This window comes from Myotis nattereri (genome assembly GCF_964212035.1).
Source record: "Myotis nattereri genome assembly, chromosome: 11".
Lineage (NCBI taxonomy): Eukaryota > Metazoa > Chordata > Mammalia > Chiroptera > Vespertilionidae > Myotis > Myotis nattereri.
Window position 1 is genome coordinate 11,526,367 of NC_138086.1, and position 22,121 is coordinate 11,548,487.

Sequence of the window (22,121 nt, forward strand, 5' to 3'; positions counted from 1 at the left end):
TCAACTACAATAAAAACACTAAAAACATTCAAACACAACATAGAGGCTAAATAGCATGCTATTAAACAATGAATGGGTTACCAGAGAGATCAAGGAAGAAATAAAACATCCTGAAACAAATGAAAATGAACACACAACAATCCAAAGCCTATGGGACACAGTGAAAGCAGTCCTGAGAGGGAAGCCTACCTCAAAAAAGAAAAAAACAAGTAAAAATTTTAATGAGCTATCTAATACTAAACTTAAAGAATTAGAAAAAGAACAATAAGAAAAGCCCAGAGTATGAAGAAGAAAGAAAATAACAAAGATCACAGTGGAAATAAATGACATAGAGGCTTAAAAAACCACCACCAATATAAAAGATCAATAAAACCAAGAGCTGGTTCTTTGAAAAGATAAACAAGATTGATGCACCATTAGCCAAACTCATCAAGAAACAAAGAGAGAGGACCCAATAAATCACAAATGAAAGAGGAAGTAATAACTCACACCATAGAAATACAAAGGTTTGTAAAAAAGACTATGAACAACTATATTCCAACAAACTGGACAAAATGTTCATATTCCTAGAAAAATACAGTCTTCCAAAAGTCAGGAAGAATCAGAAAACAAGAATAGGCCAATAACTACTTATGCAATTGAAGCGGTAATAAAAAAAACAAACAAACAAAAAAAAAAAACTACCTGCAAACAAAAACCCTGGTCCAGACAGCTTCACGGGGGAGTTTTACCAAACATTCAAAGAAGAACTAACACCTACTCTCCTCAAACTACTCCAGAGAATTCAAAAGAGAGGAATACTTCCAATTTTTTTTATGAGACCAGCATTATCCTAATTCCAAAACCATATAAAAACACTACAAAGAAAGAGAATTATAGGCCAATATTCCTGATGAACATAGATTCTAAAATCCTGAACAAAATATTAACAAATCAGATCCATCAATATCTTAAAAAGTTCATACACCATGACCAAGTGGGATTTATTCTGGAGAGGAACGTCTGGTACGAGATTCACAAATCAATAAATGTGATACATCACATAAACAGATTGCAAAACAAAAATTCATGATTATATTAATTGATGCAGAAAAGGCATTTGACAAAATCCAACACCCTTTTATGATAAAAACTCTCAGTAAAGTGGGAATAAAGGGATCATACCTTACCATAATAAAGGCCATATATGACAAACCTATAGCCAACACAATACTCAATGGGCAAAAACTAAAACCATTTTCCCTAAGAACAGGAATAAGACAGGGATGTCTACTTTCACCACTCTTACTTAACATAGTACTCCAGTCCTAGCCATAGCAAGCGGACAAGGTGTAAATAAAACTCATTTTGTGCAGATTGCATGATATTGTACATAGAAAAATCCTAAAGATTCCATAAAAACTACTATATTTAATAAATGAATTCGGTAATGTAGCCGAATACAAAACACCCAGAAATGGGTGGCATTTTTATACACCAATAATGAACTAACAGAAAGCGAAACTAAAAAAACAATCCTATTTACATTGCAACAAAAAAATTAAGGTACTTAGGAATAAACTTAACCAAGGAGGTAAAAGACTTGCATTCGGAACACTACAGAATATTGAAAAAATAGAAGAAGATATAAACAATTGGAAGACTATACTGTGTACATGGATTGGTAGAATCAATGTCATTAAAATGTCCATACTACCCAAAGCAATCTACAAGATTCAGTGCAATCCCTATTAAAATACCAACAGCATATTTCACAGACCTAGAACAAACACTCCAAAAATTTATATGGAACCAAAAAAGAACCCATATAGCTGCAGCAATCGTGAGAAAGAAGAACAAAGTTGGAGGAATCACAATACCAGATACCAAGTTATACCAAAGCCATTGTACTCAAAACAGTCTGGTACTGGCACAAGAATAGGCATATACTAGTAGATCAATGGAACAGAACAGAGAACCCTGAAATCAACCCAAGCCATTATGTTCAATTAATATTGGACATGGAGACAAGGGCATACAATGGAGTAATGACAGTCTCTTCAGTAAATGGTGTTGGGAAGATTGGATAGGTACATGCAAAAATTTAAACTAGACCACCAACTCATACCGCACACAAGAATAAACTCAAAATGTATGAAAGACTTAATTGTTTAAGTCGTGAAACCATAAAAATCTTAGAAGAAACCATAGGCAGCAAAATCTCAGACATCTCTCGTAGCAATATGTTTGCCAATACATCTAGGGCAAAGGAAACTAAGGAGAAAATAAGCAGGCTGGACGACATAAAAATAAAAAGCTTCTGCACAGCAAAACAAACCATCAATAAAATGAAAAGAGAGCCCACTGTATGGGAGAACACATTTGCCAATGATACATCCAATAAGGGGTTAATTTCCAATGTATAAAAGGAATTCATAGAACTTAACAAAAGGAAGACAATCTAATTAAAAACTGGGCAAAGGCCCTAAATAAACACTACTCCAAGAGACATATGAAAAATGCTCAAAGTCACTAATCATCCGAGAGGTGCATATTAAAACAACAGTGAGGTTTAAAACATCCTCACCTGTTAGAATGGCTATCATCAACAAATCATCAAATGACAAGTGTTGGTGAGGATGTGGAGAAAAAGGAAACCTAGTACATGGCTGGTGGGAATGCAGACTGGAGCAGCCACTATAGAAAACAATATGGAGTTTCCTCAAAAAATTAAAAATGGAACTCCCATTTGACCCAGTAATCCCACTTCTAGGAATATATCCTAAGAAACACCAATCAGAAAGGATATATGCATCCCTATGTTCATAGCAGCACAATTTACCATAGCTAAGATCTGGAAACAGCCTAAATGCCCATCAATAGATGATTGGATAAAAATAAAACAGTGGTACATTTACACAATGAAATATTACGTAGCTGTAAAAATGAAAGTACTCTTACCATTTGCAACAGCATGGATGGACATGGTGAGTATTATGTTAAATGCAATGGGCCAGTTGGATAAAGATAAGTATCACATGATCACATTCATGTGGAATCTAATGAGCAAAATAGATCTAGAGAGGTAGAAACATTTAACAGGCTGATGAATTTCAGAGGGAAGGTGGGGGTTGGTGGGTGGGCATGGAGTGATTAACTGGGAAACATATGTATATGTGCATAGCCCATGGACACAGACAATAGAGTGATTAAGGCCTGGAAGGGTTGGGTGTGGGGTTGGGGGGAGTCCCTGGCAGAAAAAAAACCCCAAACAAATAAAGGGATCATCTGCAATACTTTCAACAATAAAGATAAATTTAAAAAAATATACATAATATTAAAAAAACCACAAAATAAAAATTATATAATCAGGGAAACCTAAGAGTCCACTGGTTTCTAGCCTAAGCTTCTTGGCAATGGTCATACCGTTTTCTAAAAGGAGAACAAGGAGGGAGCAGGTTTTCATTGTAAAGCAGGGATTCTGTTTTGGCCATCATGTTTGAGATGCCTATTTTACCTTGAGGTGGAGATTTCATAAAGACACTTGCTATGTGTTAAGAACTCAGGGGTGAGGAGTTTGGGAGTTATCCGTATATGTGTAGGGTTTAATGTCATGGTGTTGAGTGAGATCATGTATATAGAGATGTAGATACAGAAGAAAGAATGTTAGGAAGTGATCCCCAGTGGTCTCCAGCACTGACAGGCTGGGTAGGTAAGAAACATCCGGTGGCTTTGAGAATGAGCACTAGGAAAGGTAGGAGGAACACCAAGAGAATGTGATATCGTGGAAGCTGAATGAACAACAACAACAACAAAATTGAGAGTAGTGGAAGGGGCCTGAGAGAGAGAAAGACAAAAATAAGTGGAAAGGATAAGACACTGGTGGTCTTAGTGTAGCTCCAGAGTGAATTTAGTGTGAGTAGTGATGTAAGGTAGCTGGAGGTTGGCACATTATGGTCAGAGAGTTGTGTATTTTAGATGGAACATGTCTGGATGTCAAGGTCCAGGATTTGTCTTGGTCCTTGGGTTACTTTGTTGTAGCTGAGGGACAGTGTTTTGCTTTGAGACAGTAAGACAATCAAGAGTCTAGGATATCAGATGGGATGTTTACATGGACTGTGATCATCTACAGTGAGGGTAGCACTTGAGGTTAAAGAGTAAGACTGTGTGAAGCTGTCAATGTTATGTAGGTCTGTTACTTGGTAGAAAACATGGTCAATAGATGGTGGCAGGTGTTGGAACATTATGGCATGAGCCTCAGAGAGAAGGGACTGCCTCCCAAGTGCTGAGCAGTAAGGGTTTGGACTTGCTTGGAGAACTGGGAGAAGCCAGCCCTTCATCTTGCCTGGCAGGCACAAGTTTTGTGGGTGGATTTAAGAGTGACAGCACAACCAGTGAACTCACACTCGTGTTCTGTAAATAGCTTATGGGTGTGTCCGTGAATTGTGTATCATGGAGTCGGGTTCTAGGAGGTTCAGCGCAAAGACTGGGGGAGGAAAGAGAATATTGGAAGGCAAAGGATTACAGAGCAGTGTCGTGATGAATGTCACAGGTAGAACAAAGTACTGAACTTCTGCCTGTTGCTCCTAAAGCATCTTTCATAATACCTAACTTTTAGCATGACCCTATTGTGAAATGCCTGCCAGGGCGAGCATTTATTGACTGTGCCCCAGATAACCAAATGAGTTAATCTTTTGAATGAAATTATTTACCATAACTCATGTGGATGTGGAAGGGTGTATGCCAAACACAGTTATTGTAGTTTGGGCATAAAAAGTCCTTCTGACAGTAATTGTTGGCTGGTATGTTCATCCTGTGCTGATTGAGGCGACTTCGAGAACAGGAGAGCAACGCCGTGTCACCAGAAGGAAGGGTGCTTATTGTTGGGTGTTCCATTACCATCCTGGCTCCGGGCCATTTGAAATGCATCAAATTGTCAATTTGTTCTCGATCTCAGAGCTAGGGCACAGCCCCAGTTGAAGCTTTTTAAGGTGATAAAGCAAATATTATATTCAAAGTATTACCTGTCAGTTTTGAGGAGGGTATAAATCATTCTGTTCCCAAGACAGAATGAGGCTGATTTCTTCCCTGACCTCTTCTCCACCTTCATCCTTGAGGTTCTGGAAGCTGCAGTTGAGAATTGGGGAAATTGTACCCACATATAATAACAGAAAAAACAGTGGTGCTATGAAGACCCTTGCTTTATCAGAGGAAAGTTTTTGATATCTTGAAATGAGGTAAAGAATTGCCCCTGAGGATGGTACAGGTTGAAGAAGAGAATCTTTGAAGATTTCTAAGTTCTGACGGGGGGGGGGGGGGGGTTGTGCTTGTTTTATCTGATTAGGAACAGATAAACTGATTAAGGAATTGTACCAAATAGAAGAGGAACCTCATTCTATACTGAAAATATATTTACACAGAATCTGTATAAATGCAAAACGTGTCTCATTCACCAGAATTTTTCAGGAAAATTTCTCTTTCTGGAATGAAATGAGCATAATTTTGACAGGAAAAGTAGGTGATTATTTAGGTAAGCTTCCAGCCCTTTGATTCTTCAAGTGATGCTGGCATTGTTTGATTCATTGTGGTGCCTACAACTGTTAGTTCTCAGTGATGGATGTATTTACGTCATGTGCTCAATCCAGTGAAGAACTAGTGAACTTGTGATTTAACTAACTGTCCATAGAGATCATATTACTTTTCAATAGATGTAGCTTATTATTTTTGTTTAGGTTAGCTCTGAAAAATGACATTTTCTTATTAATGTGTACCTAAACCTCTCAGGACTGCATTTTATAGTGGTCTGTGTAAATGAAACTCTCATGGGCTTTGAGGACTTGGATAAACAATTCCTTTTTTCCTTTCATGGCCCTTAGTGTCAGTAAAAATCACTGCCAAAATAATACCATGCAATACAGAGTGTCTTTTCTATTGTGTTTATAATTTTATTTGAACTATAATTAAATAATGTCAAGCTTACAACTAACAAAATAGTATCTGCTGTTTGAATAAAACACAGGCCAAATTCTATGCACTTAATTAGGCCAACCTTGCACTGACCTCAGTAAGAATCTGGTTGAGGATCTCTTTTAATTACCCCTTCCTTAAAATATGTAAAAATTTTCACATTGCTTTTCTCACTCAAGGAACAGTGCATGGACAGCTAAACTAATAAAATGTTTAAATAGATATAGATCAAACGTGAAAGGTTTAAACAGTTGTTTTCATCCTGTAAGTCAGCTGAGAAAAAGCATGCATACTGTAGTTCTAAATTATGTCCGTAGAGTATTTCAAAACCAGTGAATTAATTCTCCTTTAAAAAAAAATTGAGCTCATAAATGTTAACCTCAGAAGTGCCTCAAATTCTTCCATTGAAATAAACTTGAACTGACAATAGCCAGATGATGTAAAATTGAAACTGAAATTCTATCCTTGGCCCATCCCATGTTCTTCCCCATAGGTATTAAAGGAATCATAGTGTTTCGTTGTATGTGAACTGTCATATTTAGACAAATGGGGCATATAAATTTCTTACTGCCAGGAGAAAGCAATTACCAGTGTGGAGAAGATAACTGGCAATAAATAAACAGAACTATGCTAGATAGTGAACGAGTTTAAACATACATTTAGAATGACTTGGCTTATAGAAAACAGACCTTTATATTTATCATATGCCTTCATTCAAGTTCCTTAATAGAAAGGCCAATTATGTCACCAAGGCATTTTATGTGTTTAGCATCTACACTAATAAAAGAGAAAAATGGTAATTGGCGTACGGCGATACCGTTTTCATTGGCTAATCAGGGCTATATGCAAATTAACTGCCAACTAAGATTGGCAGTTAACTGCCAACTAAGATTGGCAGTTAACTGCCAACAAAATGGCGGTTAATTTGCATATGTAGGCACAATGCAGGGAGGCGAAAGGGAAAGCAGGAAGAAGCCCCCTGCCACTGACAGTGATCGGAAACCCAGGGGGAGCTAAGAGCTGGGGGCAGGGCAAAGGCCGCCCTGGGGCCACCTTTGCCCTGCCCCCCAGCCATGATCGGAGAATCAGGCGCCTTTGCCGCCCTGGCCAGTGATAGCAGGAAGTAGGGGTGGAGTCAGCGATGGGAGCTGGGCACGGTCGAAGCTGGCAGTCCCAGGAGCTAGGGGTCCCTTGCCTGGGCCTAAAGCGAAGCCCACGATCGTGGCGCCCCCCGCTGCCACTGCAGGTCCCCGCTGCCCAGGCCAGATGCCTAGGCCAGAGGCGTTAGGCCTGGGCAGGGGCGGAGCCTGCAACCGCAGGGAGCTAGGGGTCCCCTGCCCAGGCCTGACACCTCTGCCGGAGGCCTCAGGCCTGGTCAAGGGGCCGATCCGGTGATTGGTGATCGGAGGGTCGGTGGCGGAGCCGGGGGTTGGGGGGATATGATGGTCCCCTTGACCAGGCCTGAAGCCTGGGTCAGAGGCGTCAGGCTTGGGCGGGGGGTGGAGCAAGCAATCAGAGGGAGATGGGGGTCCCCTGCCCAGACATGATTCCTGGGCCAGAGGCGTCAGGCCTGGGCAGGGGCCAGAGCCAGTGATCAGGGGGAGATGGGGGTCCCCTGTCCAAGCCTGACACCTCTGGCAGAGGCGTCAGGCCTGGGCAAGGGGCCGATCAGGCGATCGGAGGGTGATGGGGGTCAACGCCTGAGGGCTCCCAGTATGTGAGAGGGGGCAGGCTGGGCGGAGGGACACTCTCCCCCCAACACACACACACACACACACACACACACACACACACAGTGCACGAATTTTGTGCACTGGGCCCCTAGTAAGTAAATAAATTGAAATGCTATACTGTACAACCAAAACTAAAAAGGGAAACTGGTTGCACAGAGAAAAACAAATAGCATTTTGAAAATGTAGAATACCTATATGAATGTTGTGTAAGAATATTGGCCCCCCCTTTATGAAGCCCCCACATTATATCTGGGTGCACTGTGAGCTGGGAGTCATCCTTGTTTTCAGATAAGAAAAATCAGTTCACCTGGTGCTAAGAAACTCCACTGTCCCTGGATGTGAACTCACATATATCTGTTCCCAAAGGCGGTAAGTGCTCTTGACTCCTGTATGTGCCACCTCTCCAGCTGCCCCAATGCCTTCTCTTTTATTTTGAAAAAGATATGCCATTGGGAATCTTTGAAGTTCTGGAAAGAATCAGGAAGGAACTTTATGACAGAAGAGGTTTCTTATTAAGTCGTCTTGTCTAAGCCTAACCCTTACCCCAATGCAAAGGGATAGAGAGGGAAGGAACTTACCTTATAGTCCATTTAATTCTAAAGGTTCCTTCAAGGTGAAATAACAGTTCTTACAATTCCTCACACCACATGTGTCAGTGGACCTGCTCTTTGGAACTCAGAGAAGTACTAAGGAGTGGCTAAGCTGTAGTGCATCTGAAATTAGCAATTATTATCTTGATATCATTACAGAATTCAAGTGCAGTGTATTAAAATCTATTAGATCAAATTATTTTTTGAGGAAATTCTCTAAATGTTGTTTAGTCAGACTTGGATCTTTTTTAGACTCCAGCAATATTTTAAGGAGCTGCAGAGTCAAAGCCCCAATGGAAAAAAAAGAATTTTGTTTCAAGCCATTTAGAAAATAGGAAAACAAATAAAAATTAAAGTGAGAAGAAATAGAACTTTTCATGATTTGAGGAATTACAAATGAAAAGTACATTTAATGAACTCCCTATGTTTCAGGAAGTAACTTTAAATATATACATAAAAATAAAGAATAATATATTAAAAACAGCCTCACTACCCAGAATTAATAAATAAAAATAACTTAAATAAAAAATTTTGTCATGTTCACCTTCTTTACTGAAAAGAAAACAATATAAAGCCATAGCCCCCATGTGACCACCATTCACTATTCACTTCCCTTGAGGTACCAGTAGGTTGGTGTGTTTAGTTTGTTTTCATACGTTTCTACAATAAACACTCATAAGTGATATGTAAAATTGTTTTGTGTGCATTTTAAAATTTAATTAAATTGGATCACATTCTACAATGTATTTCTCTATAGTGGTTCCCCCCCCCCAAAAAAAACTGCTTGACATTTGTCCACATTAAGATATACAAAGCTTAGCTTAGTCCTTTTGCCTACTAAGTCGCTTTTGTCATACGAGTGTACCTCATTGATCTCTCCATCCCACTGTGGCAGTGCTCCCCAGCTCGGGTGGCTGCCCCGATATGTCCCTTCAGAAGCCCGTGGGAGTGTCTCTAGGAAGAGAGCTGGAGAAGTGTTGGGTCAGAGGGTCCATCTTTCTCAGTTTTTACCATGGAGTGCCAAACCAAATGCGTATAAGAGATACTATGTTTTTCAAATATAATATCACTATGAAACTTTTTATAAAACTCCCTTTAAAAAATTATCCTGTTAACCAGAAGTTGGCAGACTAAGGCCTGCAAGCCAAATCTGGGTTCCTGCCTGTTTTTGAAGTTAAGTTTTATTGGAACATAGTTTCACTCTCTCAGTTATATATTGTTCATGGCTGTGTTCATGCTACAATGTCAGATCTGAGTAGCTGCAAAACAGGCCGTCTGGCTTGCAAAGCCCAAAATATTTACTCTCTGGCTTTTTAAAGAAAAAAAATTTGCTGACCCCTGTAATAATAGTGCTACCTACTATCACTCTTTTTAATTCTTTTTTATTTTGTTTATTATATTACCTAATATTAAGCAACATAAATAAACAAGATGGTTTCAGAAAGTGATAGAAACAATGGAAAATGGTGAGTGGGGTGATGCTGTTAGGTAGGGTGGGTGGTAGAGAGAGTCTGAAAGGATGTCATATGAGCTGAGACCCAGGAAATGAAGAAAGCAAGGTTCAGAGAAGTTAAATAAGTCGTACAAAGGGTCACAAGTGGTAAGTGGCAGGAATAACTCCAACTATATGGCTCTTTCCTCAGCTGTCTTCATATAGTCTTGTAAACACTATACAAAGCAGAGATGTAAGTGTAGCAGAGAAGCATAAGCAAAATGGTTTAGTTCTCCAGGACTTGGCAGGCCAGAAACTAGGTTCTCATGTGCTGAAATTTGGCATCAGTACTGATGACTGGATTTGAATCATAGTCCTGTAACTAATTTTGGCTGAATCACTTAAATTTTCAGACTTCATTGTTTTTGGTGGGGTGGGGGTGGGAGGGGCCGAGTCTGTAAACTGAGGAGGGTGTTTGGATGACCTCCATGGGCTCTGCTGGCTCTCACTTTCTGTGATTTTAGGAGGTGGCATTTGATCTGGGCTTTGGAGGGTGGGGTGATTTTGACAGGCCGCCCTGAAAATGAAGGGAAAAGGTATTCCAGGTGGTTAGAACAGATTGAGCAAAAATATAGTGGCTAGTAACTGGAGAAAGAATTCCGGGAATGGTGGGTAAGAGTCTAGTCTGACAAGGCTACAGTTTTAATCCTGTAGAAGACAGGAGAGGCAGGAGGAGTGTGGTGTTAAACTAGGGAGGGCCTGAGAGGTAAGCTCGGGAGCTGGGGAAATGTCGCCTGGAATTACTGAACAGGTCTTTTTGTGAGCATCCCTGTTCAGTGACTAGCTTCTCTCTATATGAATAGTCACAGTGGTGGAGCCTTCTCTAGACCATCTTGTCCATGTTCAGACAGCTCTCAGTGTAAAAAAAATTTTCCTTCCATGAAGTCAAAGCTTATGGGTTCCAGCTGGACCTTTTCCAAGGTGTAGATAGTTAGAAGGTCATTGGAAGATTTTAAAGGGTAGAGGCACAAGTTCAGGGATATATAACGCAAAGGCCTGAAGTAGCCCTGTGGCAGCACACATATAATATGTACCCCAAAGGAAGAAACTTTAAACAGCATTTTATTCGTGACATATGTGTTGAGCATCTATGATGGGTCAGTTAGTAGCCAAGAGGCTATTGCTAAGAAAGAGGTCCTGCTCCCTCACGTCCCAGGCTCATGGGAGGATGGAGCAGTAGACCATGATGACCAGGACTCTGGAAGTTTGGGGCAGGAGTACTTAACCTGGCAGATGGAGGCAAGAGGTCAGGAGTCAGAGGGCAGGTAAGCGTTCTGGATGTTGAGGACCTGACCAGGTGATCAAGGAGGGAAGGGAGAGCACCCAGGGGAGAGGGAGTGTGGATAGAAATACCAGTGAACGTGGCCTATATAAGGAGCTGAAAGCTGTTCTGTGGTGGGAGCGTGGTGTGTAGGCAGTAAAGTGGCTCCACATGAGGCTGGCGCAGTGGGCAAGGGCTTGTCATAAGGGGCTGTGTTTGCCAGGCTAAGCATTTTATATCCAAAATTTGATGAGAAGCCAATATTCTGATATGTAGTCTTTCCTCCCCAATTTATAGAATGTACATATACTCCTTTAAAAATATTAGAACATATGGAAAATATGAAGGAAGAAATAAAACTCACCTTTAATCTCACTAGCTGTTAAAACCTTTGGCTCATTTCTGACCAAGTGTGTTTCTATGCATAGATATAGAAGGAAAACATAGTCTTATTGCAAAATATAGTCTGTAGCCTGCTTTTTCTAATGTAACTGTATGTCAGCATTTCCCAGGCCATGCCATTAAAACTTATTTGAGAATTTAATTACTAAAGATTACATATAATAGCCCAAAAGATGACTATGTCTTATACTTAGATGCCTCATAATGGAATAAAATTTAAGTTGCTTGCATTGTTCACTATCTATAATAATGAAAGCATAATATGCTAATTAGACCGAAGTCCTTCCAGAAGAAGCCGGGCTGTGAGGGAAGCCCAGGTCCCGGGTGCCAGAGGGAAGCTGGTGCCGGCAGCCAGGGGAAGGAAGGCCTTCTCTTGCACGAATTTTGTGCATCGGGCCTCTAGTTATAAATAATGTTGTGATAAGCAGCCTTGTTTGTAACTTGTATTCACATGTGCCTATTTCCTTGGGGTAGGTCCAGCCGTGCCCGTGGTTGCCTTTTAAGCAGGGGCATGCTGGACTCCACTGTGTATGTTTGAAAAGCCTTATGACAGCAATGTGCAGGGTGGATTAGAAAGAGGTGATCCAGAGGCAAGCAGAGCAATTAGGCTAAGTATGAGGGCATAACCTAAGGTATTAGCAGCAAGGCCCAAGAAAAGAGGAGATGCTAATGAATTCTAACCATCATGTTTGTTTGTTATTGTTTGTTTTCATAACAGCTTTCTGTGAACCTATTGGCAGTTTTTACATTTTTGGGGGTTTCGGGACCTCTAAGGTGACTGTAGTGGGTAGGGTGAAGCAGGTAACGGGAGCTACTGGTTCTCTTCTCCACGGCAGGAAATACCAAGGGGAAGAGCAGGTTTGAAGGGTTGGCTTGGGGAGGAGGAATTTATGAACCTGGTATTAAGTTTTTCAGGTAAAACTGTCAGGAGATCGTTTATAAACTGACCTAATATAATCACTTAGGAGAGAGGTCAGAGAGGATGTGAGGATGGGGGAGCCATGCCCACAAAGATGGTGGTGTTGAGACTCTGGACAGGAGAGTGCTTCTGAGATCAGGGTGTTCAGGAGAAGAGTACTTGGGACACAACTGGGAGAGTACTTACTCCTAAGTAGCAGACAAGTGGGAAATGGAGAGGGAGCTGGGAGATAAGTCAGAAGAAAGCCAGAAGATAATGGTGCTGAGGAAGCCACGGGAGACGAGAGTTTCAAGGAAAAAGTCATCAAGCTGTCAGATGTTGCAGAGGTCAAGCAGGAAGAGGACAGGAGGGTGTCCATGGGAGCAATTTGAGTCACCTCTCCACGTGGGATGAACAGATTCAGAGGAACTGTGGGCTGGCAGCCAGATTGTAGCTATGTGGTGAGGAGTAAAGGGAGCTGGGGGAGTACAGCTGATGGCTTTTAAGTAAGATAGCTTGTGAAGAGTGAGAGAGGACAAGGTGATAGCTGGAGTGAGGGGAGGCAACGGAAAGATCACTTTTTCTTCTTGTTATTAAACAAGCAAAGCTAGATTTCCAAATTGTCATATGCCTTCAGTTACCTCTCCAACATTTGCTGTTTGCCATGATGAAAGTCCTTTTATTGATGATTTTTTTGACATGATATACTCTGTCCAAACTTCCAATGAAAGCACTACTGCCCAAGCTCCTAGGACCCTACTTCAAGTTCTGTTTCCGCAAGCCGTGGCCCCCATGTTGGTTCATACAGTCTCACTGGATTTTAATAAGGCTCCTCTCAGTTTTTTTTAAAATATATTTTATTGATTTTTTACAGAGAGGAAGGGAGAGAGACAGAGAGTTAGAAACATCGATGAGAGAGAAACATCGATCAGCTGCCTCCTGCACATCTCCTACTGGGGATATGCCTGCAACCCAGGTACATGCCCTTGACCGGAATCGAACCTGGGACCTTTCAGTCCGCAGGCCGATGCTCTATCCACTGAGCCAAACCGGTTTCGGCGAGTTTTCAAGCTTCAGCATACTCATATTTGGAATTGCAGTTTTAAAATTGCAGAATATGTCTTGTGTCCTTGAAGTTTGACCTGAGGTATTGGTAAAAAAAATTGTAAATGTTTAAATTTACAGTTTAGAGAATGTTTTTATTGTATTGCCAAATGCTGAATAACAGAGAGCTTTAACCCTAACAAGCTCTAATTAGAAATAGAAAAAAATCAAAGGCTGATGCCAACCAGAATCAAAGTGAACCAGAACAAGAAGTACTTTTATTGGTTACAGAACATCAACAATGTGTGATAGTCTTATTCATTTCCTTACTAGCAATAAAAACATAACACGCTGTCTCTGGGGGCTTCAGACAGTCCTATTGAATGCATAATCAGTTTGTAGGTGTTTTTCGTTGGTAATGTAATGCTCTTTGGGGTTGCGGAAAATTATTTTTTGAGAGATGCTAAATTATTCTCGGCTTAAAAAAAAACAAAACAATATGGCAAATGTTTCTAATGTAAGAAGTGCATAGATAATGCACTGGATCCACTGATTTCTTGCATAAGGGTGAATTAGCCTATTTTTTAGTATAATTTCTCTCAGTACAATTGCTTTAACGATGTTGATGTCAAAAAGTTACCACTTTTTTACAGGTCATTGTGTTATAATAAAATAGTTATTCATGTAGGAGATAAAATAGAGGATATTTACATATACATTTATATATTTTTTTCTTTATAAAGAATCTGGTTATTTTTCCCTTAAGATGAGATTTACCTTTCTTTAAGATAAGGATTTTACGCTGAAATCTTTGTCCTTTCTCATTTCTCTTTGTTTTCCAGTGAAGTTCAATATACTACTTTTAACTCTCATTGGACCTTCCTTCTGGCCATTCTGCCTAGAACCTTTAGACCAGCGGTTCTCAACCTGTGGGTTGTGACCCCTTTGGCAGTCGAACGACCCTTTCACAGGGGTTGCCTAAGACCATCCTGCATATCAGATATTTACATTACAATTCATAACAGTAGCAACATTACAGTTATGAAGTAGCAACGAAAATAATTTTATGGTTGGGTCACAACATGGGGAACTGTATTTAAAGGGCCAGAAGGTTGAGAACCACTACTTTAATTATTCTTTCATCATTCTTGTCAACTCTTTTATTTTTCAATGGTTGCATCTTTATTAGAAAAGAAACCAAAACATTCTTGTCAACTCTTACCCTTGACTATTCATTAAATCTAAATCAGTGTGCCTAGTTTCAGCCTAACTCCGTGGTTGGCAAACCGCGGCTCGTGAGCCACATGCGGCTCTTTGGCCCCTTCAGTGTGGCTCTTCCACAAAATACCACGTGCGGGCGTGTACATACAGTGCAATTGAAACTTCGTGGCCCATGTGCAGAGTCGGTATTTTGTGGAAGAGCCACACTCAAGGGGCCAAAGAGCCGCATGTGGCTCGCGAGCTGCAGTTTGCTGACCACTGGCCTAACTCATCATCTTTGCTACTGATCCTGGGTAGTTGTCAGCTAAAACTTGACAATTATGCCCATTGTACCCTCTATAAATTCATCATCTCCAATTTTTTAGGCCCTCAAGATAGCCTTAGGAATGCTTGAGTATTTCCTTAAGCAATTTTCCCCTTTGTGACTATTCTGCCCCCCATCTTTCAACTTTCTCCCTGCCACCTGTTCCCTCAGTCTCAGAAAATGATCATGACTCTTGTTTCATTGAGGTAGGACTGCTAAACATCCACCCCCTTTACTACCACTCACTGTCACTACTTACGTATTTTCTCAGTCCATAGCACCTTCATTATTTTCCTACTTTTTCTCCTTTGTCTCCAGGCTGCTCCACTTGAAAGAGTAGTGCCTGCTTGCTTCCCCTTCTGTTCTCTGGCTTCCATACAAACTGTTTCTGATGAGGTTTAAATGTTAACACCTGAGAGAGAGTTTGCAACCTTCACTTTATTGGGTCGCTCTGCTCTGGTATTTCAGCATTATTGAGCACTACCTCTAAGCACCTTTCTTTCTCAGTTTTTATGAAACCCTCACTCTTTTGAATATTCTCCCATCTTAGAGTCTCACAAATTCAAAGTTGCCATTTTCCTAAAATAACGGGAAAAAAATTAAGCATTTAATGCTTTACAAAATAATAATGAGTGTGAATGCGTATGATTCAGTATTAACTATACTTCTAAAATTATATTACACATTTATATTACATAAATATATTACAATTCAGTGTTAGTTATACTTTTAAAAATGAGATGGATATATTAATTATTCCTTGTTCTTTCTTTCCTAGTTAATGAAGGAGTTCCCTTTGTTAAGTATGTTCAACATCCACGAAAACCTTTTAGAGGCCCTTCTGGAGCTACAAGCATATGCTGATGTTCAGGCAGTCTTAGCAAAGTATGATGGTAAGTCCTTGTGTTTTCTTTAAATCTACTTGAGTATTCCTCTTTGTGATGTATTTAAGTTATTAGATTGGCTGGAGTGACTCAATTGGTTGAGTATTGTCCTGTGCACCAAAAGGTTGCTGTTTCAATTTCCTGGTCAGGGGACATACCTGGGTTGTGGTTCAATCCCTGGTCAGGGAACATATGGAAGGCAACCGATTGATGTTTCTCTCTCACATCGGTGTTTCTTTCTCTCTCTCTCTCTCTCTCTCTCTCTCTCTCTCTCTCTCTCTCTCTCTCTCTCTTTCTCTCCCTCTCTCCCTCTCTTTAAGCATGTCCTCAGGTGAGGATTAAAAAAAGATTAGGTTGGAAGGATCATTTTAAATAGCACAGCATTTTGTTAATTATCCTCTTAGATAATTTTTGTTAACAGTTTTATGATGGCTTTTACAGAATCTTACAATTCAATGGTTAGTAGGGGCCAGAAATGTTGAGTGCCCTGTGCCACATCCTCTCCTTCCCTCCCAGCAGATTCCCCTCATACTCTTCCTGTCAATGTTCTGCTTTATTAGCTCCATGGCCAGAAAACACTCAGCACCGCTGTAGGCAGCACATACCCTACTGGGACAGCGCTGATTGCTGAAGCTCCTGTTATGCTCCCACATTAGTTGACTATGACCACTACCTGTTGGTCATGTTGAGCCCTTGCTACAGCCCTTGTGACAACTCAGTAAATATTTGAAGATAAAATTATGTCCCCTTCATACCAGGTCTTCTTCTCATTAGCAGAAACCCACGTTTCTTCACATGAGAGACTCTGAAGTCTCTTAGCCTTTCTGGGTGCTCATCCGTGAGCTTATTCCAGTTTGCCTGTTCTTTTAATTTTTATTATTTAAAAAATCTTTATTGTTGAGAATATTATAGATGTCCCCATTTTTCCCCCATTGCCCCCCCCCCAACCTGGTTTCCACCCTGCCCCAGGCCTTCACCACCCTATTGTCTGTGTCCATAAGTAATGCATATTCTATATAATAAAAGCCTAATATGCTAAGTGTCTGGTCATCCGTTCAACCAATCAAAGTGTAATATGCTAAAAAAAAAAGTGTAATATGCTAATGATATGCTAAGGCCACTCAACTGCTTGCTATGACGTGCACTGACCACCAGGGGACAGTCAACTGGTTGACCAGTCGCTATGACGTGCACTGACAACCAGGGGGCAGACACTCTGACTGGTAAGGTTAGCTTGCTGCTAGGGTCCAGCCGATCGGGACTGAGCAAGATGGGCCAGACACACCCTGGAGCCTTCCTGTGGTCCCTCCCTGGCTGGCCAACCTCCCATCCCTCCCTGGCCCCGTGCACCAGTGGGATCCCTCGGCTTGGCCTGCGCCCTCTCGCACCGCTAGTATGCATATAAGATCTTTGGTTAATCTCCCCTTCCTTCTGAGATTAGTCATCTGTTCCATGTTTCCATATCTCTGATTCTTTTTATTCACCAGTTTAGTTTTTCATTAGATTTCTTGTTCGTTTATTTTGATTTTTATATTAGATTGTTAATAGATATGTATTTGACATTTTATTGTTCATATTTTTTATTTATTTTTTCCTTCTTCTTTCTCTTCTTAATGAATACCCTTCAACATTTCATGTAATACTGGTTTGGTGGTGATGAACTCCTCTAGCTTTCTCTTGTCTGTGAAGCTCTTTATCTGACCTTCCATTATAACTGATAGCTTTGCTGGGTATAGTAATCTTGGTTGTAGATCCTTGCTATTAATCACTTTGAATATTTCTTACACTCCTTTCTGGTCTGCAAAGTTTCTGTTGAGAAATCAACTGACAGTCATATGGGCGCTCCCTTGTAACTTTTTTATCTTGCTGCTTTTAAGATTCTCTCTTTGTCTCTGCCTTTTGGCTGTCTTTGTGTGGGCCTCTTTGGGTTTCTCTTGTGTGGGACTCTCTGTGCTTCCTGGATTTATAAGTCTATTTTTTTTTTTCACCAGATAGGGGAAGTTTTCTGTCATTATTTCTTCAAATAGGTTTTCAATATCGTGTTCTCTCTCCTCCTTCAGCACCCCTATAATGTGAACTTTGGTATGCTTGAAGTTATCCCAGAGGCTCCTTACACTATCTTCATATTTTTTGATTCCTTTTTCTTTTTGCTCTTCTGATTGGGTGTTTTTTGCTTCCTCATCTTCCAAATCGATTTGATTCCTGGAATCCTCTACTCTACTGTTGAATCCTTGTAAGTTATTCTTTATTTCAGTTAGTGTATGCTTAATTTCTGATTGGTCCTTTTTTTATGTCTTTGAAATTCTCACCAAGATCCTTGAAAGTATCACTAAGTCCCTTGAAGCTCTCATTAAGATTCTTGAGTAGCCCTATAACCATGGTTTTGAACTTTGTATCCAGTAGTTTGCTTGCTTCCATCTCTTTCATTTGTGACATGTTTCTTTGTCTCTGCATTTTGGCTCTTGCCTGTGTTTGTTTCTATGTATTAGGTAGAGCTGCTTTGTCTCCTGGAATTGGTAGAGTGGCCTTGTGTAGTAGGTGTCCTATAGGGCCCAGTGGCTCAGCCTCCCCAGTCACCTGAGCTGAGCACTCTAGGTATGCCCCTTTATGGACTGTGTGTACAGTCTTGTAGTTGAGCCTTTTTTTGCTGTTGGTATCATTGGGAGGATTTGACCTGCGGGCCAGGTGGTTGTGAGGACCTGCTGTGACTACAGTGGAAGAGCTGCTGTGCAGGAGACACTCTATGGAGCAGGACTTGCTTCAATGGGGCTTTGGTGCTCACTGCGTCTACCCCTTGAGTGTGTCGCTTGTGGATGTGTAGAGTTGTAATCTGGCATTGTCTGAAACTGTCCACTGGTGCACTGGCTCTGGGGCCACCTGGCAGGAGCTACAGAGAGGTCTATAGATGGCTGCTACTTGTATTGGGTTTGGAAGTGCCCAAGCAAGGCCTGGCTGTGAAGCAAGGCAGGCTGGTGCTAGTGCTGGGTCTTGGGCCTCTTATTAATAGATTTGGAATATGCTGACACCAGCTGTTTGAGAGATTTTTACAAAGTCTGAAGCCTGAGCCAGGACAAGCCATTCATGTGGAAAAGCTGCTGCAAGCAGCTTAGGTGGGGCTGTAAATGGGAAGAGGTAGGGCCTGGGAATAACCAGGTGGAGCAAAAAGTGTGAGCCAGGCTGATGGAGACTCAGATATGGTTGTCAGTCAGCCCTGTGCTGGGGGAGGTTTCAGTACTTGAATAATGACCCCAGGAAGCACCCCTGTCTGGGAGAAAGCCATCCTCGAGTTCCTGCTCCGATGCCAGACAATCCAGTTCCTCCCTGTATGTCCCAGAGTCCCCCAAAGCCACCAAGGGCTGGAGCTCAGCAGGATCGAGTCTGAGTAAGTTTGTATTTTGGCCCTTTAAAAGGAACACTTGGGTCTCTAGCAGCCTCTATGTCACTTGGCCACAATCTCTACTGGTTTCTACACCCCAAAATTATGGGGACTTCTCTTCCCAGCTCTGTAACCCTGAGTTGGGGGTCTGGTATGGGGGAATTCCTTATTCCTCACAGGGTGGGGGGTGCTTTGTAGCCACAATAGCCATATTTATATTATATTATATTTATTATATTATATTATACTATACTAGAGGCCCAGTGCATGAAATTCATGCATGGGTAGGGTCTCTAGGCCTGGCCAACAATCAGGGCCGATAATGTGGGGCAACTGGTGGGGCGATCGGGGGGTCCCTGGCGGCACCCGCCTTCGCTGGCCTGGAACCTGAGGGCAGGGGGCAGCTCCTGAGTTGAGCATCTGGCCCCTGGTGATCAGTACACGTCATAGCAACCGGTCTTTCCACCATTCGGTCGATTTGCATATTAGGCTTTTATCATATTAGAGGCCCGGTGCACAAAACTTTGTGCACTCAGGGGAGGGGGGCGTATCCCTCAGCCCGGCCTGTCCCCTCTCGCAGTCTGGGTCCCCTCGGGGAATGACCACCTGCTGGCTTAAGTCCGCTCCCCAGGGAAATGGGCCGAAGCTGGCAAAGAGACATCCCTCTGGCAGCCGGGGAGCCCTTGGGGGATGTCCACTTGCCAGCAGGGAGCAGACCTAAGCTGCAATCTGACATCCTTAGTGCTGCTGAGGAGGCGGGAGAGGATCCCACCACCACCGCTGTACTGGCAGCCGTCAGCCTGGCTTGTGGCTGAGCAGAGCTCCCCTGAGGGAGCGCACTGACCACCAGGGGGCAGCTCCTGCAATGAGCGTCTGCCCCCTGGTGGTCAGTGTATGTCATAGTGACCAGGCATTCCCAGTTATTCTGCTGTTAGGGTCAATTTGCATATTACCCTTTTATTATATAAGATAGAGGCCTGGTGCATGGGTGGGGGCCGGCTGGTTTGCCCTGAAGGGTGTCCCGGATCAGGGTGGGGGTCCCTGCTGGGGTGCCTGGCCAGCCTGGGTGAGGGGCTGATGGGTGTCTGCAGGCTGGTCAGACCCCTTTCAGGGTGGGGGTCCCCACTGGGGTGCCTGGCCAGCCTGGGTTAGGGGCTGATGACTGTTTTCAGGCTGGCCACACCCCCTTTAGGGTGTGGGGGTCCCCACTGGGGTGCCTGGCCAGTCTGGGTGAGGGGCTGAGGGCCATTTTCAGGCTGGTCAAGCTCCCCAGCGACGGAAGCTCCCAGCCTCTCCTTTTTTTTAATTTTCATTCTGGAATTTATTTACCTTCTATAATTGAAACTTTGTTGCCTTCAGTGGAGATCAGAGCCAGCCGGGAAGCTTGGCTTCCTCCATCACTGGAGCAACCAAGCCTCCTGCTAGCTCCATCTCCGTGGCTGCCAGCCACCATGGTTGGGTTAATTTGCATATAGTTGCTCTGGTTGGCTGGTGGGCATGGCTTAAGGCGTAGCAAAGGTACAGTCAATTTGTGTGTTTGTCTTTTATTAGATTAGATTATATTATTATACTAGAGGCCCAGTGTACAAAAATTTGTGCATGGGGGTGGGGGGTCCCTCAGCCCGGCCTGTGCCCTCTCGCAGTCTGGGACCCCTCAGGGGATGACCACCTGCTGGCTTAGGCCCGCTCCCGGGAGCATTGGGCCTAAGGTGGCAATCAGACATCCCTCTGGCAGCCTGGCAGCCCTTGGGGGAAGTCCACTTGCCAGCGGGGAGCAGGCCTAAACTGCAGTCGGACATCCTTAGCACTGCTGAGGAGGCAGGAGAGGCTCCCACCACCACCGCTGTACTGGCAGCCATCAGCCTGGCTTGTGGCTGAGCAGAGCTCCTCCCATGTGAGAGCGACCTGACCACCAGCGGGAAGCTCCTGCATTGAGCATCTGCCCCCTGGTGGTCAGTGTGTGTCATAGTGACCAGTCATTCCCAGTCTTTCTGCTGTTAGGGTCAGTTTTCACATTACCCTTTTACTATATAGGATAGAAGCCTGGTGCACGGGTGGGGGCCGGCTGATTTGCCCTGAAGGGTGTCCCAGATCAGGGTGGGGTTCCCGCTTGGGTGCCTGGCCAGCCTGGATGAGGGGCTGATGGCTGTTTGCAGCTGGTCACACCCTCTTCAGGATGGGTGTCCCCACTGGGGTACTTGGCCAGTCTGGGTGAGGGGCTGATGGCCGTTTTCAGGCTGGCAGGTGACTGAAGCTCCCAGCCTCTCCTTTTTTTCTTTTTTTTTTATTCTGGGATTTGTTTACCTTCTATGGCTGTCACTGGAGCTGAGAGCCAGGTTTAGCTCTGAGGCTCGGCTCCAACTCTGAGACCTCCGCTGCTGAAAGCAGGTATCTAGGTTTGTTTGGGTTCTATAATTGTAACACTGTTGTGGTCCTGCTCGCTCCAGCTCTGACGGCTGAAAGCAGGTTTCTGGAGATTGTTTAACTTCTATAATTGCAACATAGTTGCTTAGAGTGGAAGCTCAGAGGCCGGCAGCAGCAGGCGGGGAACCTTGGCTTCCTCTATCACTGGAGCAAGCAAGCCTCCTGTTCGCTTCAGCTGCCTGGCTGCCGGCCACCATCTTGGTTGGTAGTTAATTTACATATCTTGCTGATTAGCCAATGGGAAGGGTAGCGAAGTTACAGTTAATTACCATGTTTCTCTATTATTAGATAGGATTATATTATATTTATATTGCCATTGTCTGTGAATCACTTTTTGAATAATTTTACAAACATTATCCACATATTACCCGCCATGACCTGGTTTACTGAAATCTCTGCATAATTTCATACTGTTCTGCTTCATTTCATTAACTCTTTGTCCAAAATAAACATGTTTGCTTATAAAGTGGATATTAGGGAGTGATTACTTATATGATTATATTTTGTACTTTATAAGATATTCTTTCTTTAGTAAGTATTTTTAGT

At 42.6% G+C, this 22,121-nt stretch overlaps 1 protein-coding gene across 4 annotated transcripts in view; it reads left to right on the forward strand.

Annotated features, from left to right (window-relative positions):
- ST7 (suppression of tumorigenicity 7) overlaps positions 1-22,121 on the forward strand; it is a 308,904-nt gene that overhangs the window by 197,891 nt on the left and 88,892 nt on the right. For all 4 annotated transcript variants that reach the window (XM_081102061.1, XM_081102062.1, XM_081102063.1 and 1 more), the window contains one exon: positions 15,670-15,784. In XM_081102061.1, coding sequence (XP_080958187.1) covers positions 15,670-15,784 — 115 coding nt within the window. The remainder of the gene's footprint in view (positions 1-15,669; positions 15,785-22,121) is intronic.